The sequence below is a fragment of the Podarcis erhardii genome (genome assembly GCF_964252035.2).
Source record: "Podarcis erhardii genome assembly, chromosome: 6".
In the NCBI taxonomy this organism is placed as follows: domain Eukaryota; kingdom Metazoa; phylum Chordata; class Lepidosauria; order Squamata; family Lacertidae; genus Podarcis; species Podarcis erhardii.
This window is the reverse complement of record NC_138510.1, coordinates 111,330-138,855: the sequence shown is the minus strand read 5'-3', so window position 1 is coordinate 138,855 and position 27,526 is coordinate 111,330. Positions and strand designations below refer to the sequence as shown.

Here is a 27,526-nt window from a genome sequence, read left to right as displayed (position 1 = left end):
CCCCTATTTTATTCAAGTTGGCACCCCTGCCACCTGGAATTCTGTGTCCAGTTCTGGGCCCCTACAATTCCAGGATGATTTGAAGGGAGAGCACCTCCTCTGCCGCCACCGCCACCCTAAGGCCCTTCTCTGACCCTGGGAGTAGCCAGTGGCCAGCCACAGAGGGTCCTCCATGCAGGGGCTCAGTCATCCCTTGAAAAACCACCCAGTTAGAGGGGGTCATAGAATTCTAGAGCCGGAAGAGACACCAAGGATCATCTGGTCCAATGCTCATTGTCATCCTCAACCTTCCACTTTGTATCCATGAAGTCCCTCTTCCCTGAGCTGGGACTGAGGGAGCGAATGGCTCTGACCCGGCCTTTTCTTCCTCTCCCTCCTCCTGAGTAGAGCCAGCTGCTGGATGAAGGCGAGAGCCAGGTGCCCCCACTCAGTCCTGGCTGACCTAGTTTAAAATTTCAACACCCCCCTGATTCAAAACCACTGAAATCCAGTTGAACCAGTCAGCTGGGTCACCACATTTCCACATCTATTATGGTTAATTATTGTTATTATATTCAGGTATGTTCATTAGGAGGTGGAGGGGAGGGGAGGAGGGCAGGCCCAACCGTCATGAAGGAAGCTCTGAGTAGCGGTTTGGGGCAGGGTGGGGGCGAGCCTGTGGGCAGAGCCAGCTAGGGCAGGGAGGGGGAGAGAGAGGGTTGGTGGCTTCCTCAGGGGGTAGAGCTGGGCCAAGGCAGCCCTGGGGGGAAAGGTTGAGAAAAGCAGACCCTCTTCTCTTAGGCTGAATCGGGGGGGGGGGGCTGGCAATATTGTGGTCCTAGCAAGGGCCCTGAGAGGGGAGGGAGTTGGATGGCGGCTGGAGCGAGGCAAGACCAAGGAGCCTGTCTGGCCTCTGAGGAGACCACGCTGGGAACAAAGGGGGCTGGGTTCACTCCTGACACCTGGGCAGCGGAAGCCAGAGGGAGGCCCCTCCAGTGGGGCTCCTGGAGGTTCTTCATCTGCTTCCAGGGCCCAGCTAGTGTGACCTGCCCTTTGGCAAAAGCTGCAGCAATTCAGCCAGGAAGAAGAGCACCCCAGCCCTGGAAGAGGTCACTGTGTGAATGCCCCCTGCCCCCTCCTCCCCCTGACCAAGCAGATTTTGCAAGATGCAGCTAGCGCGCCTTCTTAGCGGACCATTTGCTAGGAGGTGGTTCTGTGCCTTGGAGAGGCCCAAGTGGTGCAGTTTGACCCAGTTTCTGAGCTCATCTGCCCAAAGATCCCTACAAGAGGTGGTGGAGGAGGAGGAAGAGCTGTCATGTGGAGGATGGAGCAAGCGTGTTTCCTGCTGCTCCAGAGGGGAGGACCAGAACCAAGGGATACAAATGGCAAGAAAGGAGACTCCAACTCAGCGTCAGGAAGAGGGCAAGAGCCCTGGGAAGGTGGTGGCCTCTCCTGCCTTGGAGGCTGTTAAGCAGAGGTTGGCTGGCCGTCGGTCAGGGATGCTTCAGTGGAGATTCTGGCATTGCCGGGGCTTGGACTGGATGACCCTTGAGGCCCCTTCCAACTCTAGATGTTGATGACTGAAGGAGCAGGAGAAGTTCCTCACCCCACCCATGAGATGTGCATTAGCCACCCACAACCCCCTAGAAGACATGCTGCCACATTTCTGCCTGGGGAAAAAGCTTTTAATCATCGTGCAGGAACAGGACAGTCACACACACACCCTTTCACCACCGCAGCCCCTTGCCCCGGATCACATGGACCCGGCCGGGGCCACGTTCATGAGCACAAAGCCCTTGATGTGCTGGAACTTGTTGCAGGAGAAGTCGACGTGGAGCTGCATGGCCCCCGCGCTGCGTGGGGTGAACTCGAAGAAGATTTTGGACTTCTCTCCAGGTGCCAGCGCTGCCACACTGAAGGGAGAGAGAGGGGGGTCACACACACATGCAAGGACGCAGCCAGAGGCCTGCAGGGGTTACGTCCTCCACAGGGCCACAGCTGAACTCGCTCCATCTGCAGCTGGCTTGGCTTCTCAGAGGAGTCGCCTTCCCCTTGCCAGGCAGGAGAGTGGGCCAGCCAAGCTCCTCCCACTTGCTGGTTGCTCCTCCCCCCGCCAAACTTACTTGATCTTGACAGCTTGGCCCATCAGTGTCACCAGCAGCACACAGTTGTCCACTGGCTCTGGGAGAGGGTTGGCGTAGAAGATCTCCACGGTGGCTGGTTTGTTGGCTACAACGCTTGGAGGGGCCTGCAGTCAAGCAGAGGAGCTGCTCAGTCTCTGGGAACGCACTCTGCACCAGCACTTATCCTGGCAGGTGCAGGGCTCCTTCATTCCGAGCAGAGCCACAGACCCAGGGGGCTTGCTGAGCCAGGACCCCCTCCTCAGGCACAGCCACCACCTCTCCAGAGCCCTCCCCTTCTTTCAAATACGGTCAAACGCTGTACCTATTTAGGCCTTGGAATCGTTGCAAACAGGATTGGATCAGGATCTCAGCAGGAGCAAAGGGTTGAGCTCTCCCCCCCCCCCAATGATCCAGTTGCAGGGGGGACCCAACAGCCCCGCAAGGTTGCATCCAGCTTGGCCCTGAATGCCAACTGGGAGGCAGCTGCCTTGGAATAGTCAGGCTGCATCATTAACCCTTGGGGGCTCACCACCTCCTCCCCAAGCTCCCTTATGAGCTGTTGCATTCTGGGATGGCATCCCATGATGCAACAGGGCTGAACCAGGATGGGGAGGTGAGGCAGGGTTTGCAGGTACTGCAGTATGGACCTGGGGCCAGATGAGGGGAGACAGGGGACTGGCTGCCCCCTCCCCTTGCCCAAGGACAGGGTCTGTGCTGATGTGGCTCCAAACTCAGCCCCTCTTATTTGGGGTCTTGAGGCTAGAAGAAGCCTCTCAACTTGGACTTGCATCTTCATTGCCATATGAACATCAGAAGAACTGGATCAGGCCAGTGGCCCATCCATTCCAGCATCCTCTTCTCACAGGAGCCAACCGGATGCCTCTATTGAGAGTCCTGCAAGCAGGACCCGGGTGCAGGAGCCCCTCTCCCCCCCCCCCCAATTTCCAGCACCTGGGATTCGGAAGCATTGCTGCCTCCAACTGTGGAGGACGGGCAGAGCCATCTTGACTGGTAGCCCTCAGTTGCCCCCTCATCCTCCAATAATTTGTCCCACCCTCTTCCAAAGCCATCCCTGCCTCAAGTGGGAGGGAGTTCCACAGTTTCACTCTGCACTACAAGAAGGAGGACTTTCTTTCATCTGTCCTCAATCTTCCCACCATCAAGTTAGCCTCAGCAGCAGCAGCAGTGATTAAAATCACTTGTGGGTGTAAAAAAGAAAAATGGTGTAAAAAAAAGTACAAAGATGGAAGTAATCTACATTAGACACAACAATACAGTAAGAGTAAATTTTTTGAGGTCTTAGAACAAAGGAAGGAAGTCAATATGTGTATATGTATGTAATGAGATATGGTTTTTTTCTGTAGATGTATGCTTTTTCGTTTTTGTTTTGTTTCCTTTGCTTTTTTCTTTCTCTTTTTTGTATGTTTCGTTCTTTTTTGTTTGTACAGTATAGTACTATTTTGGACTTAATGTCTGTAATTTTTGTTATGATTCTACATTGAAAATAAAAAAGTAAAAAAAAGAAAAAAAGAAATCAAATCACTTGTGGGTGGGGGGCTGCGGTTCCAGGATGGGGGACCAGCAGGGAGTGGGGCATTCCTTCTTGGCTGCAGCCCTTGAGTGCAGAGGGGCTCCTTACCGTGATGGAGACGTTCTGGGTCTCCAGGGTGATGGCTTTCTCCACCAGCAGCTTCACGCCGTCCACAACGTCACATAAGGCTGTGACCAAGAGCTTCTTGTCGTCCGTCAGGGATGCCCCATAGTGGCCATACGTGATCCGCAGTGGGAGGTGCTTCTCTGAAAGGCAGAGGGGTGGGGGGAGTCAGGATCCTTTCCTCAGAGGCAACCTACCACCACCCAGCCTCTTGCCCCCTGAACTTGTTCCTTGCAAAAGGGGAGATCCTGCTCCATGGATTCAGCCCAGCGATGACCACAGCTCTTCCCGCCCCTTTTCCAGGGCCGCCTCTGCAGCGGACGGTGCAACTTCCAGAGGGAAGCAGCTTGGAGGACATCCCTCCTCCTCCCTTGGGAGACCCCAAAGGGCACAACATTCCCAGCCAGGACCTCCTTGGCTGGAAGGCCAGAGCTTAGAGCATAAGAGAAGATGCAGACCTCCCTCAGCTGGCTGAAGACTGACCTCTTTGCCTGACCCACAAAGCGAGACCCTTGTTTATGGCTCCAAACACCTCAAATCCCTATCTCGCTTGTCTTTCTAAGATCTTCTATGCTTTATAGAGTTCAGACTGTATTTTTGATTTAACGATACTGCTTAGTTTTTTTTTATTTAAAAAAATTGCAGACCGCTTAGATATTTTGAAACATCAAGTGATTTATAAATGCTTTTAAATGAGTAAAATACCTAGGGGTGAACTTGACTTCGAAGAATGTAAATTTATTTAAAGATAACTATGAGAAGTGTTGGTCAGAAGTGAAAAAAGATCTTGAAATTTGGACAAACTTGAAGCTTTCCTTACTGGGTAGAATTGCGGTTATCAAAATGAGTGTATTGCCAAGAATGTCGTTTTTGTTTCAGACGTTACAAATTATTGACAAAATGGACTGTTTCGAGAAGTGGCAAAAAAAAATTTCTAGATTTGTCTGGCAGGGCAAAAAGCCCAGAATAAAATACAAAATTCTCACTGAAGCAAAGGAAAGAGGGGGGTTTGCCCTGCCGGACTTTAAGTTATACTATGAAGCAGCAGCTTTCTGCTGGTTGAAGGAATGGCTACTTCTTGAAAACACGGACATTTTAGATTTGGAAGGATATGATAATGTTTTTGGGTGGCATGCATATTTGTGGTACGGTAACGCTAAAGTTTATAAAGCATTTAAAAACCATATTGTCAGGAAAGCATTGTTTAATGTCTGGATGAAATATAAAGATTTTCTGGAAAATAAAACCCCAAGGTGGCTTTCACCTATGGAAGCAAAGGCCCTGAAAAAGCTTAACATGGAATCTAACTGGCCTAAATATTGGGAAATTTTGGAGCAGTAGGGAGATAAAGTGAAATTGCAGAGTTATGAGAAGCTTAAAGATAAGGTGCGCGACTGGTTACATTATTTTCAAGTAAGAGAGGCCTATTATTTGGATAGGAAAAACGGTTTCCAGGTGGAAAAATCAAAGTTGGAAACAGAATTGTTAGAACCCAATGCTAAGATATTGTCGAGAATGTACAATCTGCTGTTGAAATGGAACACTGAGGACGAAACGGTAAAATCTGCTATGATAAAATGGGCTCAAGATGTTGGTCATAACATCATGTTTGCTGACTGGGAACAGTTGTGGACCACCGGTATGAAATTTACGGCATGTAATGCCTTAAGAGAGAATATTATGAAAATGATATATAGGTGGTACATGACCCCAGTCAAGCTTGCAAAAATTTATCACCTGCCCGATAATAAATGTTGGAAATGTAAAGAAACTGAAGGGACATTCTTTCACCTTTGGTGGACGTGCCCAAGGATCAAGGCTTTCTGGGAGATGATATATAATGAACTGAAAAAGGTATTTAAGTATACCTTCTTGAAGAAACCAGAGGCCTTTCTCCTGGGTATGGTCGGCCAATTGGTGCCAAAGAAGGACAGAACCTTTTTTATGTATGCTACAGCAGCAGCAAGAATACTCATTGCAAAGCATTGGAAGACGCAAGATCTACCCACCTTGGAAGAATGGCAGATGCAAGTAATAGACTATATGGAACTGGCTGAAATGACCGGCAGAATTCGAGATCAAGGAGAAGAGCAGGTGGAAGAGGACTGGAAGAAGTTTAAAGCCTATCTACAAAAACATTGTAAAACTTTTGAATGTTGAGGACATTGAAAAGGAAAAGAAGGGGTTCTAGTGACTAAGTTAAATAAGAGTTAAATTGTTAAATTTTCTTGTTTTTCTTTGTAAAATTCAATAAAATATTATAATATATATATATATATATATAAATGCTTTTAAATGGACAAGACAAGCAAACAAACAAATCCTGGGCCTCCAATTCAGCTCTCCAGCTTGCCAAGTGAGAGCCGCCTGCCTTGGCCCTCCTCGGCTGGGGGGGGGGCAGCCCATGCGCTGGGGCTCCCTCCAGACGTGCTGCTCCAGTTGCCCCCTGCCATTGCCTTCCTCTGCTTGCTCCACTCCAGACCCCAAGGGCAGGTACAGACTCACCTGGGCTGGGCTTCCTTCCTTTGCTGGCTCCCTGACGTGATGCTTGGAGGCCTGGGCCTCAGAGGACCACCCCCCCACCTTGTCCAGGGGGCTCTGGCTTTGACAGTGGGGCTGTGGGTGCTCCTGCCTGGAGACCTGCTCTTGGCCCTGGTCTCATGATGGGCCCTGCACAGCTTTTCTACTGCTGGGCTGCATTTCTCCGCAGCTGCCTCTAGTGGGAGCCTGAGTGAGGGGGAGCCTTGCAAGAGCCTTGTGTCTGGAAGCCCCAGGGGGCCATTGCAGAGTGGAGTGGGGGTGCCAGAAGGTGGAGCGGGTGGGGGCCCCTAGGCCCGCAAAGGGCAGCCCAGTCAGTTCCACTCCTGGATGGCAGCAGAAGCTGTGTAGATCCACCCAGCAGATAACACCTGTCCTCCCTGCCTGCCTGGATGGGCTTTGAGACACGCAGCAGGGGAGGCCACTTACCTTCCTTGTTGCCAAGGCTGACAGTCATCACTTCCTTCAGGATCTCTCTGATGGCCGTCCGGGTGTACAGGACACTCGAGACACTCAGGTTGACGGTTATGGTCTTGGGCTCCGGGGCCAAGTTGGCCAGGGTGAGGATGAGGTTGATGTCCTTGCCAAGGATGGGCGGCTGGGCCAGCTTGAACTTCCCAAAGAGCCCGGGGTGTGTGATGAGTTCGGAGGCGGAGGCGTCGTCGGTGGTGCTCATGCGGCTCTCGCTGGGCGTGGACCCATACATCTGGGAGCAGGCCTTGCGGTAGATGTTTCTCTCCTCGGCAGAGCCTGCAAGGAAAGGAAGGGAGTGGTCAGCCCCCAGTTCCTTGGCACACCTTCTAAGCCCCCCTGCCAAAATGCAGGCCTCCAGCTCACCTCCAGAGCTTTAGGTCTAGTCTGACACACTGCCCACCTGCTGTGCCCCTTTTCTGCCAGCGCACATGGAAGGAAGACCTGCAGGAATGGCGTTGCGGGAAATGACCGGACTCGGCTGGTGCTTCCTGCTGCACACAGCCTCCCTAGTCTAGCTGGGCGGGTGAGTGAGAGGCAAATAGCACTGGCCCTTTGAGCAGTTGAAAGCAGTTGACCAATTGACTGGCCAAAAAATAAAAAGCTTGTTCATCCTATTGTGAGAGTATCTAGGTGGCCCCTCTTCTGATGCTCTTAAGATGGACTAGTGGTCTAACTCAGAACAGAGCACCTTCCAGAGCTCCTACATGGGCTGCTTTAGGATGTCCAATGGACACAGGTGAGGGTGGGAGTGATCATCTGGCAGAAGCCCAAGGAGCGCTGGCAGGTTTCCAGCACGTGGAGCTGGGCCAGGAGCCAAGGGCTGGGGCTCCTCATCCCCAGAGAATGTGCACGGAGCGCATTCCAGAGTCCAGGCAGCAGCAGCTGCACCGCGGCAGGGAGGGCGGGTTTGCCTGAGGACGTATGGGGTGCTGTGAATGCAGAGAGGGCTGCACGGAGTCAGACGCAGAGCCCCAGAAGTCGCCTTCTGCAGAGTTAAAGCCCAGCACAGGGCGGTTGGCTCTGCTGGCACCCACAGGGGGACTCAGGGAGGGGCGTGGGGGGGGGCGCCTCAGGATCCCCAGCTGTTCTCTCCAGTGCCAAGGACCAGCGGCAGCACCTTCTGTGCACACAGCATGTGCTTCCTTCCTTCCCAAATGCTGCTTCCAGCCAGAAATCCTGAGACTGAGGGAAGGCAGGCAGAGCACAGGCAGGAAGGTTCCCATGTGGGACGGGGGAAGAGCCTCTGCCAGCGGGTGTCCCAAACACTCCCTGGCGTTCTGGCGGGGGGAGCGGCCAAGGGTGCAGGTGCCTCTGTGGGCTCTCCCAGCCCCTCATTCTGCCTCCATTTTGCGCCTCCTCGTCCTGGCCACTGACAGACCCCCTCCTCCCTGGGAGTTTCGCCACCTCCGCTATGATTGCTGCCTCTGAGAACGGACTCTCTTTTCTCTGTTCTAGAAGGGAAAGGGATTCCTGGGGGAGGGCAGTGGGATGGCACGAGGCAGGCAGACTCCCCTCTGTTCTCTCTGCTGGCAGCTATTCATAATTTTACACACCTGCTGTGCATCTCCTGCTTGTCATTTGCTCCACGGTCAAGAACTGGGGCCTCCTTCAGACCGGCAGGATCCAGCCCCTCCACAAAGGTGGTCCTACTGGCCCTGATTGGCCTTCTGAATACCAGCTGCTGGGAACCCCAGGCGGGGAGAGGACAGGGCTCTTGTGCTCAGGTCCTGCTTGGGGGTTTCCCATGGGGCACAATCTGTTTGGCTATTTGGACTAGGTGCCCCCCTTTTGGAGGGCTGCTTCAGCAAGGTAGTTTTAAGTTCTTATTGTATCACTCATTCCCATATGGAGCGGGGTGTGGGTGTGTGTGGACAGACTAGATGTCCTTCAAGGTCCCTTCCAAATTTGTGATTCTGCAATGGAGTTTAAACACTGGCATTGTGATTTTGGTGGTTGTCCTTTTACTCCCTTTCCTAGTTGATCATCTTTTGGTCTTGCTTTCTAGTACAATGGCAAAGTTTGCATCCTGGGGGGTCACAGCTGATGACAAGTTGTCCCACCCTGCATCGATTTGCCCTTATTGATACTCCGTTGAACCTGCCATTCTGCCACCCAGTTTGGAGAGACCACCTGTATGCTAATTTGGTGGCCTCTGTGCTGGCCTGGCCAGTGGTGGCTTCTGCCTCTCCCCGCCTAGTGTGTCCCCTGAGATCAGAAATGGGGAAAGGGGGGAAGCCAGCTGGAAGGGGCTGGTCCAGGAGGGAAGGGGACTCACCTTCTGGGTACTTGTAGTTGTTGGTGATGTCCACCCGATAGTTGCTGCCCACGGCTTTGGTGCTGATGTGGCTGCCGATGGACGTCGTGTCGCAATAGACCCTGACTTGCCTCCCGTCGGGATAGATGACCCATCGGTTGATATCGGCATTCACCTCGGAGAAGACGAATCCCGTGTCGTAGTTCAGCCGCACGTCTCCTTGCTTGACAGCCAGGACAGAGGCCGGTCCACATTGGTAGATCCCTGGAAGCAAAGTGGGATGCATCAGCTCCCCTGGAAGGCGACCAGGGTGGGGTGGGGGCAGGAGAGGGCCTTACCTTGGCTTTTCTCCTGGGGGGTTCCGTCTACCACCTGCCACCCGCAGTAGGCATTCCCCAGATCCCTCCGAGTGAACCAGCATTCATTCCAGACATGGTAATCCCTGAAGGGGGGAAGGAACAGAGGAGGAGATAGGAAGCTGCCTCATACAGAGTCAGACCACTGGCTCATCTAGCTCAGCACTGTCCACACTTCCTGGCAGCAGCTCTCCCGGGTTTCCGGCCAGGTTCTTTCCTGCCCGCCCTGGAGGTGCTGGGGATTGAGCTGGGCGCCTGCTGCATGTGAGGCAGATGCTTTGGTCCTGCTGAGCTGTGTCCCTTCCCCTGAAGGCGCTGGAGGCTCGCCTGAAGAGGGGGCAGCACGAGGCAGAGCCAGGGCTCTCCCCACACAGCTTCTATACAACAGGAGCCTCATGCACAGATGGCAAGCCAATGGGCTGAGCTCGCAAGGGGGGAGGTGGCAGGGGTGCCAACTTGAATAAAATATGGGGCGGGGGGGCAAGTAAGCCCTTCCCCACATTATCACATGAGGCGGTTCGTGGACACCATTTGAATGGCAATGCCATATGTTCTAGGGTGGCTGAAGGGATCTGGGCCCCTAGGAGTTGGCTCCTCAAAGACGACGCTGCCCCAGAGCCCAGAGGCAGAAAGGCAGGCAGGGAGATCCTGTCCGGGGGCTTCTGGCCAAATCCGCTCAAACTGGTCAGCAATGGGTCCTCTGGATCCTTTAGGAGGAATATTTCCTGGCTGGTTGGTGATTATTGGTAAACATGATGTTTATTCCCCCTCCCATGTTTTAATATTGCTTTATAATGGAGTCATATTTAGCTATCATAAGGGTCCCCCAAACAGACAAAGAAGCAGGGTAAAGACATGAGGATGAATGAAACCAATGGCTGCTCCTGGCATGATAACGGGCTGCCTAGCCAAGCCGAGTGACCTGGGCTCTGCCCTTGTTGATCTTGGATGAGTGAAGAGGTGCTCCCTGAGCCATAACTGCCTCTGCAAACAGGACGGTGAGCAGCATTGCCCAAGGGGCAGGTGTTTGCCTTGGCTCCCTCCACCTTCCAGCTCTCCTGGGAAAGTGACTCCTCTTCCCCAAAGAGCTGGGGAGGGAGAAATGGCCCCTGGGCCAGAACAGTCCCCGCCCCCCGGACAGGAGCCCAGGCTGAGGAGGGCCACGTTGGGCTTTGCCAGAATCTGGCATTCCTCTGACAGTTCCATTGCCTGTAGGGGGCTGATCCCCAGAGCCAAACACAGACATGAATAGACTCATAGAAGTGTAGAGTTGGAAGACCAACCCACTCCCCAGCAATGCAGGAATCTCAGCTAAAGCATCTCTGACAGGGGGCTTCCCATGAAGGTGGTGGAGAATTGGGCTTAAGATTGGAAATGTGAGAAATGGAGAGAAACCCCGTTGTCTGTCTCCAGGGCCTGGCAAGACTGGCCCCCGGTGGGGGGCGCTTTAGTTGAGATTCCTGCATTGCGGAGGGTTGGCCTAGATGACCCTCAGGGTCCCTTCTCACTCTACAGTCCTGTGATTCTATGATCGAGCGTCCGAAGGGCCCCCCCTCCTCCCCGCCCACCAGAGGCACATTTACCAAACGGAGTCTTGTCCCCTCTTGATGCTCTTCCCAGAGGGATCGTAGTATTTGTCGATGCTGAAGTTCGTGTCCGCGTCGTGGGCGGAATTGAAGTTGGTGACCAAACGGGTCGGGATGCCCAGGCACCTCAGGACTGTGAAAGAGAGGAGAGAGGGGCCGGTGGGTCCGGGCTCTGCTCGGCGCCCCCGACCCCCATTTCTTCCTCCGCTTTGCCACCAGAAGCCTACCTGTGCCGCCCACCCCGGCGAAGACCCAGCACTGGCCGTACTGGACTGGCCGGAAGTTGTCCTGCGCCCACTTTCTGAGGATGGCCACGCTGCCGTCCCACCGAGAGGGGTTCTCGTGGTGGGCAAACTCCTCGCTCCACTTGCCCTCCAGCACCCCGTTGTCGTTGTCGTTCCCATTGACCTAAAGCGCCAGGGAGGCGGAACGGGAGGAGCAGGCGGGTGAGGGGGGCCTGGGAGCTGGGGAGGGCTTTCAGGCTCCCTGAAGGATCTCACCCCGCCTGGGATCAAGTGGCAGAGGGCTTGCGCTTACCATGGAGCTGATCACCCGGCCCACATAGCGAGGGTCGCTCCTGCGCGACGTGTCCCCACCTGGGTCCTGGCGATGGTAGAGGCTCAGATCCAGCAGCATCAGGGCCAGGTTGAGCATGTTATCTTGGAACTGCAAGGCAGAAAGGAAGGTCCTCTAAAGCGCCAGGAAGCAGAGGAGCATCCACACAGAGACAAATACGCACAGTCACCCAGCCAAGGTGCACTCCAGTTGGGGCAAGAGGTGGAGAGGGAAACATGGGCCCTCAGACCGGGGCCAGTTAGAACCAGAGGCTCTTCTCATGCACATGAAGATGCAGAAGTACCAACTGGTTCCAGGGCAAGTGGGGACACCCAGGACTCCGCAGCCAGCAGGAGACCTGCCGCTCCTCTGCTCATTCTCTGTGATACAGATAATCTCAGGCCTCAGCCCAGCATCCTCTGAGCAGAACCATCTCCATGCCATGGGGCACAGATGGAGCTGGGCTCAGTGGCTGCCTCCCTCTTTTCTACCTTCTGCCCCTGACACTGGGAGGGAATACCCGAGAATGCTGACCCCAAGAGAGTCTTGTCTTGTTCTGCTCCTGGTGGTGGCAGCAGGAACCATTCCTTTCCATCATGCAATGCACTCTCTAGTTTGGGCTACACACACAGTCACAGAACATGTGGACAACCTTCAGCATGTGTGAAATTGGCAGCCCAACCTAAAAAGTGCAGGTTCCTGCTAGCTGGCGGGAGAAGGGGCTAAGACTACAGAGCTCTGTTGCTGACAGCTAAGGACCAAGACCATAGAAATGCAATTGGTAGAGAGGGCTCTGTGTGATGTCATTTCCCCTCCTCTCCCAGAGAAGAAGGAGCATCGAGTACTTCCTGCTCCTCTCTCTCTCTCTCTTCCTTTGACCAGCAATGGGTGCAGACCTGCCTCCCTTGATCCAGCTCAGAAAAGTAAATAGAAGTGGCTTACTTGCATAGTCTGTGCTGCTCCTGTTGCTGTGAACCAAAGCCTGTCTACACTAAGTGAATCTTATTATGAAGCTTACCTGCCAAGCTGTTGCCTGGTTCTTTATTAAGCAGGGTAAGAAAGGGGAGCCAGCTTACTTCATAGCTGGACTTGCTCAAAGCAAGGTTCTACAGCCTAATTGATTTGATTTATTATAATTCCTATGTTTTTAAATTTTCTGCTACGCATGGGGTGATTTTGCTTAAAAATGGAAAGCGTAATGTTGGTGGTTAACAAAAGAGGTTTAAAGACTGTCTCATTGCAAATCTTAAAAAAATGTAGTATAAACACTGACAACTGGGAAACACTGGCCTGCGAGCGCTCCAGTTGGAGAACAGCCTTGACCAAAGGTGTCCTGGGCTTTGAAGACACTTGAACTCAGGACACAAGGGAGAAGCATGCTGAGAAGAAGGCACGCTTGGCAAACCATCACCATGATCAGCTCCCACCCAGAAACCTACGTCCCCCCGTGGAAGGACATGTGGATCTAGAATTGGCCTCCACAGTCACCTACGGACACACTGTTAAGACCGTGTTCATGGAAGACAATCTTACTTGGCTATAGCCAAAGAAGAATATTTTGAAACCCTGTTCAACCCACACACGTGGGTGCCTAGATGGATAAATTACAATTAATATATCTTCTCCTACCTATTCAGGCCCATCCCACTCGACGCTGACTGTGCAGCCATATAGCAATGGCCTAGGAAGCTGCTCTCCTCAACCTCCCCATGACCCCATTTCCCAGGACTACTTGCCCTGCTTATCCTCCCATGAATGTTTCCATCGCTCTGAGGATCCAGGCAGAGGAAAATGCTGCCTCTCCTCCCTTACCATCACTTCCTCTCCATCTTAAGGCTACAAGGGCACCGCTGCTGTTCCCCTGGCAGGGGCGGTGGAGCCCCAATCCCAGAGATATAGGGCCAGCAGCAGAGCTGGTGCTTTGAAGGCCAGGAGCAAGACCTTAACACTGACCTGCCCGTAGTACCATCCTCGCGCTTCGATATAGTTGGCGTTTCCCACGAAGATGATCCCATTTTCGTTCAGAACGTATTCTTGCCTCTCGCTTTCATCTGCCATGTAGACAAGGTCTCCTGTTGGGCGGAGGCAAGAGGTTGGCGGTGGCTGCTTCAAGCAAAGCTGGATTGGACTTTGAACAACCAAGTGGCACGGGGTAAATGTCCCCCTCAAATGTCTTGGGGGACCTCCAGCTTTGCTCTAAAATTAGAACTTGATCGTATAAATCAGTTTCCCTCTGGTGTGTGCTGGGCAACAGTTGCTTGGAAAATAATTATTTTGCTGAATAGAACATCCTTGCAAATGTAAGTTTATGAAAGAGCTGGATTGCAAGAGAGGAGATTCCAGAAAAAACATTAAGAAGAACTTTCTGGGGGTAAGAGCTATTCAAGAGTGGAACAGACTCCTTGGGAAGGTGGTGGTCGGATGCTCTGACTGTGCTCCTGCATTGCGGAGGGTGGGACTAGTAGACCCTTGCGGTCTGTTCCAACAATACAGTTTTATTATTTTGTGGTTCTTGCATAGACACTGCAGACCATGGCTGTGACCCTGAAGGTCAGAGACCCTGCCCCAGGGGAGGGGGACACTCGTCTTGACAACTGAGAGGGAGAGCTTTCTAGCTATGCAGTGCAAAGGAGCCTGGGCAAAAGGGTCACATCCTGCTCTGCGCTGCTTGGGCAGTGAGAGGGGAGCCCCCTCCCTGCCATGTCCCTGCCCCACAAGGAGATTTTTTGCTGAGCCCCATCATTGCTCCTGCCTCCTTAGGCCAAAAGAAGGAGCTGCCATGGAGCTTCCCAAGCCGGCCGTTTTGCAGCAAAGGATTTCCTAGCCCTTGGCTCCCTTCCAAGAAAAACCTGGCATCCTCTGGGGTCTCCCAGCCTGGCGTGGGCAAGTTCCAGGGCCCTCCAAGGCCAGGGATTTGGCCTGGCTCAAGGCAACCCCCCCAGCATCTGTCCTAGGAGGGGAGGGCTGGGAGGGCTGTCAGCTAGGCCTTGCAAAGCCAGTGGGACCATGTTACCCCCTTCCCTATCCTTTGGGGGTGGGGTAGTGCAACCACTAGTCTAGATCCGCTGCTTGGTGGTGGTGGGGCCTTGAAAGGGGCCCATGGAAATGGGGGGGGGGCTCCCCTATGCATCTGCTGCTGTAGCAAAGGGCTGTGGCTGCTGCTTGCTCTGCTGACGCATGGAAGGGGCAAGTCAGGACTCGGTCGGACGCAGCAGCAGTCAGATCTGCAGGTGCCTCTGGGAGGCTCACTGGGCCAACGTTCTTCTGGGCAAAGAGGGATCTGGCCTCCTGCCCAGCTGTGCTGGATCTTGCCCTTCTTCTTTCAGCCATGTTCCCATTTTTAGCTAGTCCTGAGTGCTGAGTTTCCACCGCCCAGCTGGATGATGGATGAGCAGCCCAGAGGCCCTGGGTGATGCAACCAGAAGAACAGGAGGAGAGTCCCTGGGAGGCAGGGAGGGAGGGAGAGGAGAGGCCTCCTCCTCCTGCTGCTGCTGTTGTGAAGCACACTTGGCCCCATGTGCTGCGGGGGGGACTCTGTCTCCAGGACCACCATTACAAACTCTTGCAGCATCAGCCCGGTCCATCACCAGCCGGTCAGTAGAGCATTGCTGCGCCCCAGTCAGGCTTCTGGGTCAGGCATCTCATTGCCCAGATGCCAACATCTGGGGTGGGGAGGAGGTCTGTGCAAGGCTTCTGCTTTGAGCTACAAATAAGCCCAAAGCCCCCTACAATTCTCTGAGTCTATGATTCCCTGCCTGCTCGCTTGGGAAGCTGTCCTAAGGGACGAGTCCTAAACCGCAGAGCTGTGGTGCGGAAGGGAGTGACGTGGCACCATCTGCATTGTCTGCCTGGCAACCCTCAGCAGAAACACCCCTGTGGGGCAGAGGCCCATCCCAAGGGCAGGCAGGCAGAAGGAGCATCTTACCTTGGCACCAAGGGTTAAAGAGCAGGACAAACTGCCCCAGGAAGCGGGCATAGGCCTGGTTGCCACACATCATCTGCAGGCTCAGCTTGTAGCGGCCGATGGCAGCGGTGGGGGGGCTGGCCAGGGTGAAGTTGGCGCAGTTGCCATTGATGGAGCTGAGCATGGCACTCCAGGACCCTCCAGTCAGGGCGCTGGAGACGGGGAAGACGGCCCGGGTGTGCTGGGACTCCGAAGGGGCTCTCCCTGCCAGAGGGAACAGAGGCAAAGGCAAAGCTGTCATTGGAGGCGACTCATACCTGTGAGAGGCTACCCAAGCGGCAACGTTCTCCTTGAAGGGTTTGGTCAGCATGAAGATCCAGCCAGCTGCCCAACCTGATTCCAACCTCTGGACGCAGGCACTGCACAGACCTCCTGGGACAGGATTGTTGGTGCGTGTGTGCGCCCGCACTGGACCCGGTCTCTTCCGCGCCACATGACAGCTCCTGTGGTGGTGGTGCCATCTTGGCTTCCCACCAGAGAGAATGCTGTGGAGGGCATAACATTGCACAGGGCAAGCCAGGGGTCTTTGGCAGCACCTTAAAGATGGACAAGCTTCTTGTGGGAGAGAGATGTTTGCATGCAGGGATGGTAGGATGGTGGGAAAGGGAAACCCCGCGGTCAAAAAGGTCTTGGCAGGCAAGAGGTCCAGGAGATCTGCCGCTTCCATGTGCAGAGGCCAAAGGTGCGCAAGGACTGAAGGGGAGCAGAGGTGCCATCCTGGAGGCGCCTTTTTGTCCTGCAGCCAGAGATCAGGCCAAGAGGCACCCAGGCGACTGATGCCAGCTGGCCATGGAGGAGGACGGGGGGAAACGGTGGTGGGGGCGGCCTTACCTGTCTCTACAACGAAAGCAAAGTTGTCCCCGGACTGAAGGGGTCTATTGAAGTAGACGGTCAGCAAGAAGCCCTGCCCCCGGCGTACAGCCAGCTCCGAGCAGGCAAAGCGGCTGGTGTGGTGGGCCGGGCCATTGGCCGGGATTTGCCAGCTCAGCTGTGTTGGTGTCAGATCTGTGGAACAGCATAAGGTGAGTCTGGAAGGGGCCTGCCTGGGCCAGTGGAGCCCGGCCTGACTCTGCTCTCCCCCAGCCAGCCAGACGCAGCGGCTGCTCGTCCACCTTCACGTCTCCAAGCCTTCTCCTAAGCAGACTCTGCTTCTTGGGTGGCAGCAGCAGGGTGCAATATCCATGCTGACTATCCAGAGCAGCCATCGTCATTTTATTTAGTAACACACCTACATCCCATTCTCCAGGTAAGTTTCTTCAACCCACCTTACAATATCCAATTAAATCAATGTCACAAAATATGAAAACTGCAACAGAAAAGGAAAAGGGGAGAGGGCAGCATCAAAGGAAAAGTCAAGATTGTGTGTGAAAGTGATGAAGGGGGGGGGCGGGATGTATAACATCAATCAATCATCCCAGATTAGGAAGCAGCATGGGCGTGGGCGCCTGCCAGGGAAGGAGCTGCATGTCTCCCGACAGGGACATCAAAGAGGAAGAGGCCTTGCCTTCATTAGACACACAAGGTGATTTGCAACAAGGACAAAACACCCTGACGCCGGGCAGCCCTTGCCACCCAAGTGCAGAGCGGAGGGACTCCCTTTCCAAGGCAGCTCCCTGCAGTCCTCCTCAGGCACATCCTGATCACCCAGCCGAGGGGCTGGAGCGGGCGGGGGCTGCTGCTGCTGCTGCTGCTGCTGCTGCTGCTGCTGTGTCCTTGGGATTTCCAGCACCACCACCACCACCACCAGGACAGCACAGGGTAGAAGTCCGTGCCAAGGCTGAGTCTCCATGCCCCAGTCCAGAGAGAGCGTTCTAGAGTTGCCCATAATCCAGCTGGGGCTTTGGGGATGGAGCGGGAAGCAGCAGCTTCCAGGGTTTTTGCTCTCTAGACTTGGCAAATCTGAACCTGAAGGATGAAGTGAGAAGGATGAGTCACCATTAAAGGGAGGGAGGGAGGGAGGGAGGGAGATCAAAGACTCAGTTGCTCCCATTGTGGTGAGACCAGGAAATGCTCTCAGGTGTTCCAGGCATTAAATGCCAGGCAGGCAGAACCTGCCCTAACATTGGGGATACGTTGGGGATAACGTTGGGGATAACATTGGGGATACATTGGGGATAACGTTGGGTCTTCAGGCGCCACTTGCTGCCCAGTTCTTTCACAGGGATTAATGCCAATGGCGGGGGGTGCTGGGTACTCAGTTTTGCAGTTCCCACCTGGGTTAGACCAGATCAGGACAAAGATCAAAGCGGCAGGCGCATGTACACACACACACACACACACACACACACACACACACACACACACACCACCCCATGACTGTTTGGTTAAGGAGCCTCAAGGAGGGTTATAGTGGGAGGCCAACCAGAGCAGGACTCTCAGGGGTTTGGAAGGGCTACCTGCTGATGGGCTTTTGGTGGAGGATTGTTGTAAACCGCTCAGATGCTATTTATGAAGAGCAATATATTAATATTTTCTACTCATAAATACATGAAGTGGAGAGATGGAAGAAGAGGCTGGTGCAGGAACTCCAGGATGCTCAAGAATGTGCTGCATCTGTCCACTCAGAGCAGATTGCCACCTTGAGAGGAAGAGCCATCACTTGGGACCTTCAAGGCCCTCTTGCACCCTGAGAGTAAAGCTGCTGTGGAAGAGGAGCACCCCATTTCTCCTGGCACCCAGAAACTCACCATCTCTCCCTTGGAAGGCTCCAGGCAGCTGGGCTGGACCCCTTTCATGTGGGAGACAGCAAATGCACAGTTGCCTTGTGTTCTTCTGAGGACTCCAGTCTCAGCAGAGCAACAAGCCAAAGGCCACCAAAGAGAAAGCTCCCTCCCTCCCTAGCAAGGACCACAGCATGCAGGGCAGAGAGCAGAGAGCAGGGCTGGCCGGGGCAGGTGCCACCATCCCAAACTCACCTCCCATCCTTGAGTCTTGTCTTCTTCAGCACGGCCAGGAGCTCCTACTGCACATTCCTCCCCGCTCTCCTGCTGTCCGCTGAGCCAGGTGTGATGTGAGGATGTTTCCGCTGATCCCTAAAAACTACCCAGGTGCAATTAGCCAGTTCCTGTAATTGGTGGCAGCGCAAGGGCAATTTTCCTCTCCAGTGGGAGGAGAAGGCATCCTTGTTTACTCAGAGGAAGTGCATTCACTTGCTTGCGCAGGGATGACATGCAGGACTTCCTACATGGAATTCCAAGGTGAGGAGTCACCCCCAGAGGCGAGGAAACAGGTGGGAAGGGAGAGAAACTGCAGGAGGAAGAGAGAGCCTTTCTCCCCACACCCTTCCATTAGGCAGAGCCCTGTGTCTCCTTCATTGCAGAAGCCCAGCCACCTCCCATTTCCCAATGGGGTTCCTGCCTGTGTGCGGACATCCCTTTGGCCTCCTGCCCTTCCCCCAGGAAGCTGGCATGGCCCCATTTTCTCCTCACAAGGTAACTGTGCTTCCAGCATTGCAGGGGGTTGGACTAGACGACCCTTTGGGTCTCTCGCCAATCTACAGTTCTGCTCAAAGAGCCTATTGAGGCAGCTTCAGCTGAGAGGGAGGGAAGGAGGGGCTGCTAGGCTGCTTGACCAGAGAGACCCAATGCCACCGAGTTCCATGGCTGAGAAGGGGCTGACCATCCCCAGGGACTCTTGCAGAAACCCACCGCTGGCTCCCTTGGGCCTCTTGCACAGTGCCCCATTGGCATCGATGTTTTCCCCTCCCCATTTTTGTTTCTCTTGGGCTTGAGGTGGTACCTCAGACAGTGGAGGAGCCTTTCCTTCTCCTCAGATGAGCTTTACTGAGGTTTCTAGAAATTGTGTTTTGGCTGAGGAAAGTGAAGTACCTTTTGCCAGGGGAGTATTGATCTTCTCTGAAGGTCTCCAGGGGCCCTTGGTTGCTTTGCATCAAGAATGTCTTCCAGGCTTGGAATTCAAAAAGACTCAGTTAGGAAGATGTGAGACAAGAGCACCAGTCATCTTCTGGAGGGAAGATGTGGCTACGTCACCTCTCAGCAAGGCTTGTCTAACAGGTGACATGGCCATGGCCAACCTGGGGTCATACCTTCCCCCACCCCACTGGGTACCCCAAGGGGTGCTGAGCTCCCCCCTTCTCTATCTGCTGGGGACCTTCTTGGGCCCTTCCTGAGTGCCTTCCATCCTCTCAGGTCCTCTCCATCACTGGTTGTCCAACCAGACATCCCCCTTTCCCTCATCTCTCAACAGACCTCACACTTTCCTTTGTCCTCTCAGGCTGACGCCTCCGCACCAGCAGGACCTGGAGCAATCTCTACACTGCAGAGCCACAGAAGACAAGGAGCTGTGCAGCCCCCCTGCCCCACAGACGCACCAGGGGAGCTTCACCCCTCCCCATGCCCCATTTCACCTGAGAGCATGAAAGAGCCCTGTGGCTGGATCTGGCCAAAGGCTCACTCCCACAATGCCCATCAGCCTGTTGGGCGTGAGCTGCCCCTGGGCCACCTCTCTCAGTCTGGCTTCCTCTGGGGGCAGCCCCTGCTTCCTAGCGTGGCACCTACTCCTTGTGCTGCTGCTGCTGCTGCTGCTGCGATACCTTGGGAACCACCTGCCACTGCCTCCTCTTGCTGCTCAGGCAGTCTCAGGCGGTGGCGTTGCCTCGGTCGTGCTTCACTCACTCCACCCCTTCATTACAAGCCACAGTGCCGGGTGTTTGATCCCTGCTTCCTCCCAGCTCTGGGCTCCTGCAAACTACCTGCTCTGAGCCTTTTGCCTGCTCAAGAACTTGACCTCCACACCTTTACTGCTGGCAGCCATGCTTGTCCCAGCCCAGAATTCCCAGCCCAGGCATTCTCCCCGCTGTGTGCAGATCCGTATCTGCCTGGCTTGACTTTCCAGTTTGGAGATTCATCTGCTGAACTGCAACTTTGTCCTTGTTTGCTTCCTGGATTCTTCACCGGGAATCATCACAAGCCCAGCCTGAACTCCATGATGGCTTCTGGAAGTCTGCCACAGGGCTGGAGTTGAGCAATGCCACTTCCCCGCCCAACTTAATGGTCCTGATGTTGCTCAATGTCCTACTCAGGAGGAAGTAGCCTGCTCCAAAGCCTTCTTTGTGAATCACAGAATGCTGGGAAGATATCTAAGGCTGTTGCTCTGCTTAATTTCCCCTCGGCATCCTCCTCCACCCCAGCTGAGCACTTCCAGCTCCCTTCCTCTTCTTTGGAAGGCTTCTGCTTCTGCACCACCTGCAGATACAGGGATCCGCCTTCTCCCCACCTTGCGCCCCTGCAGTGGGCAGATGCCTGACATGGTTGCCTTACTCTTCTCCTGCTGCTGCAAGTTCAGAGCATGTTCAGAGGCATTTCCCAGGGGATGGACAGCAAGCACACAGGTGCACAACAACACCCTCTTCCATTCGGAGCCTTATATCCAAAAAATCAGCTTTATACTACTACTACTACTACTAAAGACCCTGATGTTGGGAAAGATGGAGGGCACAAGGAGAAGGGGACGACAGAGGACGAGATGGTGGGACAGTGTTCTCGAAGCTACCAGCATGAGTTTGACCAAACTGTGGGAGGCAGTGGAAGACAGGAGGGCCTGGCGTGCTCTGGTCCAGGGGGGCACGAAGAGTCAGACACGACTGAACGAGTAAACTACTACTACTACCACTACTACTAATTATTTTTATTATTTTTATTTCATACCCAACCTTTCCCCCCTGACAAGGACTTAAGGCTGCTTACAGATAAAATAAGAACAGCTAAAAATATAGGGGAAATCGTTTTTTTAAAATAAGCATTAATAAAAGTTTGTACACACACTCACATAACAGAAGATAATTACAATAAAAACAGCACGGTGCCAACCCGTTCATTAAAAGCAATCTGTTCCCCAGAGCCTGTCGAAACGAGAAGCTCTCCACCTGCTGGTGGAAGAGCAACAAGAAGGGAGCCAACCTGACTTCTCTAGGCAGGGAGTTCCAAAGTTGCCTCTCTTCCAAGCTAAGCAGATTTGTTTTCCCGAAGCTGCTGGTTTCCGTCATGTTTGTTGCAACTGTATGTTTTCCTGTACGTAAACTTTTTTGTCTATCTTACTAAAAAAGCTGTGTGGTTTATTCTCTGCAATGGAAAGGTCAGATGACCACAAATAAAAGTGGTAAAAGGTATGATTGCCTTGTTTCTAAGCTTTATTAAGTGTTTTAGTCTGTTACAGAGGCTTCACAGCCTGTTTACTTTTGCATTTTAGCCTGCAGATTTAACCCTCAATCCATCTCCCACAACCACCACTGAGAAAGCCCCCTTCCCCACCCCACCAAGGGTGCCTGTGAAGGTGGCAGGACCAAGAGAAGGGCTGTTTTATGTGATAGCTTGCAGGGTAGCTTGCAGATAGATAGCTTGCAGATAGATACAAAGCTGTGCAGGGCTTTGTATCTTATAGCCAGCCCTTTGAAAAGAGAAAAGAGATATTTCATTAGTTGAAAATTGGATCTTATTTGTTTACCAGAAGCACACATTAGGGAAAACAATATAAAATATTTGTTTCAAAAAAAAATTAGCTGAGGAAATTGTCTGCAGAACTGAAGAAAAAAATGGGGTTATTCTACATGTACATAGACATTCCAATTTTGCCCAAAACTGATGAGCAAGGTAGATATTTTTTTTCATATAATTTTTATTAACAAACCAATCAGATCACATTAATTCCAAATTACAAAACCAAATTTTTAAATTTTTGTTGGGGGTACCCTTGCTTCGAGCTCAGAAAGGGATCCAAACATCTCTCTTGCTGCTGCTTTAATATTCACAGTTCTGTCCAAATAGTATTCACAGTTCTGTCCAATCTTCTCTTTATTATTTTCTTCATCTTCTTGTTGTTATCGTATATTCCTTTCTTTGTGAACTCTGATAGTCTCCACAAGCGGGTTAAAAACAAACGTTATATCCTGTGTGGATTTTCCGTTCCTCCAAGAGCCATATTCAAACAGACAGACACCATTTCAACACTTCGATACAAAGCATTATTAAAGTCTGCCCATTAATCCTTGCAAGCCTGTCACTCTCTCCTCAAACTTCTTAGGGGGTTCTGCCAGGTCAAACTCACATTCCGATATAATAACAAAGCCGTGGTCTCCTCCCCCTCGATCATAAATCCTGCCACCAGGCCTGCTTCCTAACAAGTCTCTTTTTATAGCTGGGTCATTCCAAAGGCCGTTCATTCCTTTCCAAATATTTCACAAGCCATGTCTTTGATTAGTAATTCATTTCCACACAGTTCTTAATCATTCCTCTTATATTCAGTAATTGCAACGATTCTTCCTGGGGGGGTGTTGTTAGGTAATCACATAAGATAAAAAAAAGAAAAAGAAAAGTCCCCCCCCCATTCCGTCCCGTTCCAAAGCAAGGTAGATATGTTGGGGTGGAAGTTAGCATCCAAGGGAATAAAACTGTGGTTTTAGGCATTTATGCCCCAAATGAAGACAAATCAATATTTTATAAATGATTTATGGAAAAGTTGGTGGGTTTTTCATATGAAAGTTGGTGCGTTATGGGAGATTGGAATGGAGTGGTCTTCACAATACAGGCTAGAGCTTCAGAGAAAAATATTAAAACTTCCTAGGGTAAGGTACTTAAACATTTTTTTAAAAAATGATGGATAATTTGGAACTTGTTGATATCTGGCGAGATAAAATGACACAGATCTTTCTCAAGAACAGACATGATATGGTGGACAGACACCGGTTACTTGGGTGCATAAAGCTGACATATAGTTAAAAAGGGAAATCCTGGGGGTGCAGGCTAACTCTGCTGCCCAGCTCCTGGGGTGCCACTCCCCGTGGGTCCCTCAAGTCAGTAAAGAAGGAATTTCCAGCCACGTTTAAAAACCAAAACTGCGCCAGTAGACCCAATCTTTAGTGTTGCCTCAAGGTTCAAACACACAAAGGGTAGGAACCCCAAACATGGGTTGCATGTGATCCCTCGTAGCCCAGTCAGATTGTCTTCCATGAACACAGTCTGAACAGTTAGTCCGTAAGTGACTGTGGAGGCCAATTCTGGTCCCACACATTCTTCCACAGCGGGGACATTGGTTTCCGGGTGGGAGTTCATCATTGTGTGGATTTGCCAAGCGTGCTTTCCTCTTAGTGTGTTTCTCCCTTGCGTCCTGAGTTCGAGTGTCTCCAAAGCCCATGACACTTTTGGTAAAGGCTGTTCTCCAATTGGAGTGCTCACAGGCCAATGTTTCCCAGTTGTTGGTGTTTATACTACTTTTTAAAGATTTACTTTGAAAGAGTCTTTAAACTTCTTTTGTTGACCACCAGCATTACGTTTTCCATTCTTAAATTTGAAATAGAGCAGTTGCTTTGGAAGACGATAATCAGGCATCCGCACAACTTGACCAGTCCAACGAAGTTGATGTTGAAGAATCATTGCTTCAACACTGGTGATCTTTCCTTCTTCCAGTACGCTGGTATTAGTTTGCCTGTCTTCCCAAGTGATGTGTAATTTTGGGGGGAGACACTGTTGATGGAATCTTTCAAAAAGTTGGAGATGGCGTTTGTAAGTGGTCCATGTTTCACAAGCATACAGTAAGGTTGGTAGTACAATAGCTTTGTAAACAAGCATTTTGGTTTCCCTGCGAATGTCCTGGTCCTCAAACACTCTGCATTTCAATCAGGAGAAACTTGCACTTTCAGGCGTTGCTGGATTTCGGCATCAATGTTGGCCCTTGTGGAAAGATAACTGCCCAGGTAAGAGAAGTGATTGACACTTTCCACCACTGAGGTCACTTTGTGGTGGTGCAGAGGGATTGTTTTGTGCTTGTTGGTGCAGCACTTGGTGTTTTTTTTTGGATGTTTGGCGATAGGCCAAGCTTCTTGTAAGCTTCTGCGAATACATTTAGGATGGTTTGGTAGTCATCCTCTGAGTGTACACACATTACGCTGAACAAAAATTAGAATTAGAACAAAAGAGGGAGCTTTGGGGGTTTAGGGTTATGTTGCATTTGTGCAAACAGTGTAGGGGAATGCTCAGGCTCATCATCCTGACTCGAGGCCATGGTACCACTTCTGGGGTGTCACAATCCCCCCCTCCGGCTTTAACATTACCAAAGACTTTCTCAATCATAATCCAGTTATTATGACTTTCAACAGGAAAAAATGTTTCTGTAGAGACTTATTACAACAAGAAAAGGTTGTACAAGACTGCAAACAGAAGTTAAAATATTTATTGGAGAATAATTTAGACAAAGTCATAGAGATGCAAACAGTTTGGGATTCAATTAAGCTTTCATAAGAGGCTATTTCATACAACATACAGTTGAAATCAAAATTATTCAACTCCCATTGCAAATCAGGTTTATTATCAAAAATTACAGACTTTCAGCTGTTTGCAATGAGCAAATCAAACAAAAGCAATTGAAATAGCTCAACACAATGGATGCTTCAAGTGGTTTCCCTCCAATTCATCTGAATTTGCAACTCCAGTCTCACTATCATTCAACCCCCTGAATAGAATCCCTCACAACAGCACAAACACAACAGGTGTTGATTAGTTGCACCAGGTGTGCTTGAGCTGGAACACCTGAGATACCTGAACTGGCTAGGGGTTTGCTGAGTATCAGATGTGGCTGCAAGTCAGAAATATCACTATGTCAAGAGAATACAAGAATGTAAGAGAATAGATCATCCCCCTTTCCCATACAGGAAGATGATACCAAAGGCACTGAATGGGAGCTTGAGTTGAGAGCCTAGCATTGCAGGGGGTTGGACTAGATCAGCCCCGGGGAATCCCTTCCAACTCTCTAATTCTATGATTCTAATTAGAAAAAGATTATGGAACTTTATTTCAATACATGATTACAGCTGTGAGACTTTTATAAGCAGAAAGATGGAAAGATTCATCATTACCTACCATGGAGGAATGGTTGTTAAAATTATTGGATTTAGCTGAGATGGTGAAGTAGACATGTTTAATCAGAGAAAAATATTGTCAATATTTACTCAAGATTGGACATTCCTTATAGACTTTTTGCATTAAAAAGAAAGTGACCTTATAATATAATATTGAGGATTAAAAATGATATTGGTGGAATTCTGGGAATTATTTTGGAATGGATTCTTTGAACAATTTTCTATATATAGCTGACAGACAAAGAATCAGAAGTTATCATTTTCTTTTCTTTACTTTCTTTCTTTTCTTTTTTGTTTGGATTAGTTTTTTATCTTTTATGTTGACCTTTGAATTTGTTTTCAGACTTTAATAACATCTATTATTTTAAAAAAGAAAAACTTGTTTGCATTGCATTGCCCTTGCCCCTTTCCTCCCCATTCCCATCCAGGGCATTCCTACTTCATTTCCAAAGATGCATCCATGCGCTGTTTGTCACAAGCTGTATCAATTCTGTAGGTTCCTGGCAAATCCTGCTCTTTGATGCATTTTCTCTCAAACCAGTTTCAGTCCACTTAGGAAACTGGATGAGGAGCAAGTGGTGACGTGAACAGCAGTGGCGCAGGCAAAGATGGAAGGGGATGGGGGGGGGATCCAAAAGGGTCATGTGCTTCATTGGGTAAAGACATCCCCACCCCACCCCACCCCCTCTCTGGTGCAAACAACTGCTCTGTGCTTCAGTGTAGCCAGGAGGAGGGATGACCTCACTGCATGCCAAGCTGTTACTGTGAACATCCTCTCAGTTTGGAGAGTTCCTCACAGTCTTTGTTTCAACCACCCTGAGCAAGCTTATTAGTGCTCGTTAATGCATGAAATGGTTAAGACCACAGAATTGTATTCCTAGACTCATCTAGCTCACTCCCCTCACCTGGAAGGAAGTTTCCTCCTTTGTTCAGTCTCTTTCGTCATGAAAACTCACTGAGATAGAATGGGCCAAAGCCTGCTCACTACCAGCTCAGACCATGTGCTGAGAGCTATTTCACTATATTTTGTCACCCAAGATTTCCGCTGCATCTCCCACAGGGCATGTTTTCAGAAAGACTGGTCCAGCGCACCACTAGTGAAATGCTCAGTTTATCTAACATTCAACCACAAAGGGGTTCCAGCCTAAAGACCCTTTCCACATTTGCAGTCCTGTCCCATCTCCTGTCTTCGTTGTACTCCTATGAAATACAGCTTGGAGTCAGAAACCCCTCCAGGAGAAAGCAGAATGAGGAATAACCTCTGCTTTCTGGCCTCACCAGGCATCTTGGAAACCAGGGAGCCAGAGAGCAAGGAAATAAATTGGAAGGGGAGCATGATGCTCAAACCACATTTGGGGCGCCTGCAAATTACAGGGACAGGCAGGTGTTTTGCCTTAGGCAACCTCGGTCTTGCACAGATCAATTCCATTAAGGATGGTGATTTGTAGCATAAGTAGTTTATGTATGAACCAGAACCACAACAAGGAGCATTGAGAAACTCTCCTGCCAAGGGTTATCCCTCTGCAGCTTCTGTTTTCAGGGTTCTGTTATTCTCCTTCATTCTGCAATTTTTCTGGGGAAACTTAACTTTACTGCCAGATTCCCAATGGGAGAAGTTTTGTCTTTTTTCTTCTTTTGGACAGTCCCTGGGTTGGGGCTCGCCTCAGTGGGCTTGGGGCATTTCACCCTTGCAGGCAAAGGCAGAGGAGAGAGTCTTGAACTGGGGCAGTGGGACGCAGATCCATTGGGGCTCAGAGTGCCATGGAGGGGGTGAGGATGAGCCACCACGCAGCTTTCCTTGGGGGGGGGGGCTTGGGGAGCTGCTCTGCCAGAGCTGCCCTGATGGAGGCCAGCACAGCCAAGGGGATCCAGTGGCGCTTCCCTGGCTGGGCCACCCACAGAGCAAATCTCCTTGCCACACCTGCCCAAGGCGGCTCATTGGGAAACTGCTGAACATGCAGGGGGCCAGCAGGATGCCTGCGGAGCCTGAGCAAGGAAGAGAACCCCACTGCAGCCTGCCTGGCCCAGCTGCGGATGGGGAACAGAACAGGGTGTGCTGGGGCACAGGTCTGCTTGCCTCAGCTGAAAAAGTGTGGGCAGTTAGCAGCCAAACAAAACAAAAGCCTATTCTTGCTAGTTAGCATGAGAAGGGGCTAAGATCACAGAGCAGTACTG

At 51.6% G+C, this 27,526-nt stretch overlaps 1 protein-coding gene across 5 annotated transcripts; it reads right to left on the bottom strand.

The window, feature by feature from the left end:
• Nucleotides 1–1,642: 1,642 nt before the first annotated feature.
• LOC309344856 (protein-glutamine gamma-glutamyltransferase E-like) lies at nucleotides 1,643–20,433 on the bottom strand. 5 transcript variants are annotated; one of them, XM_081867695.1, is made up of 15 exons: nucleotides 20,001–20,433; nucleotides 19,311–19,389; nucleotides 18,399–18,522; nucleotides 16,315–16,488; nucleotides 15,445–15,687; nucleotides 13,473–13,591; nucleotides 11,502–11,630; nucleotides 11,192–11,372; nucleotides 10,962–11,097; nucleotides 9,361–9,464; nucleotides 9,044–9,286; nucleotides 6,724–7,044; nucleotides 3,742–3,899; nucleotides 2,103–2,227; nucleotides 1,643–1,892 (listed from the first exon to the last, which is right to left on the bottom strand). In XM_081867695.1, the coding sequence occupies exons 3-15, from the start codon at nucleotides 18,403–18,405 to the stop codon at nucleotides 1,733–1,735; spliced, it is 2,100 nt and encodes a 699-aa protein (XP_081723821.1). In that variant the 5' UTR covers nucleotides 18,406–18,522; nucleotides 19,311–19,389; nucleotides 20,001–20,433; the 3' UTR covers nucleotides 1,643–1,732. The 5 variants fall into 5 exon arrangements, with proteins under 5 accessions (XP_081723821.1, XP_081723824.1, XP_081723823.1 ...); XM_081867698.1 differs by having other exon boundaries at nucleotides 18,399–18,515; XM_081867697.1 differs by having other exon boundaries at nucleotides 20,238–20,256.
• Nucleotides 20,434–27,526: the final 7,093 nt, after the last annotated feature.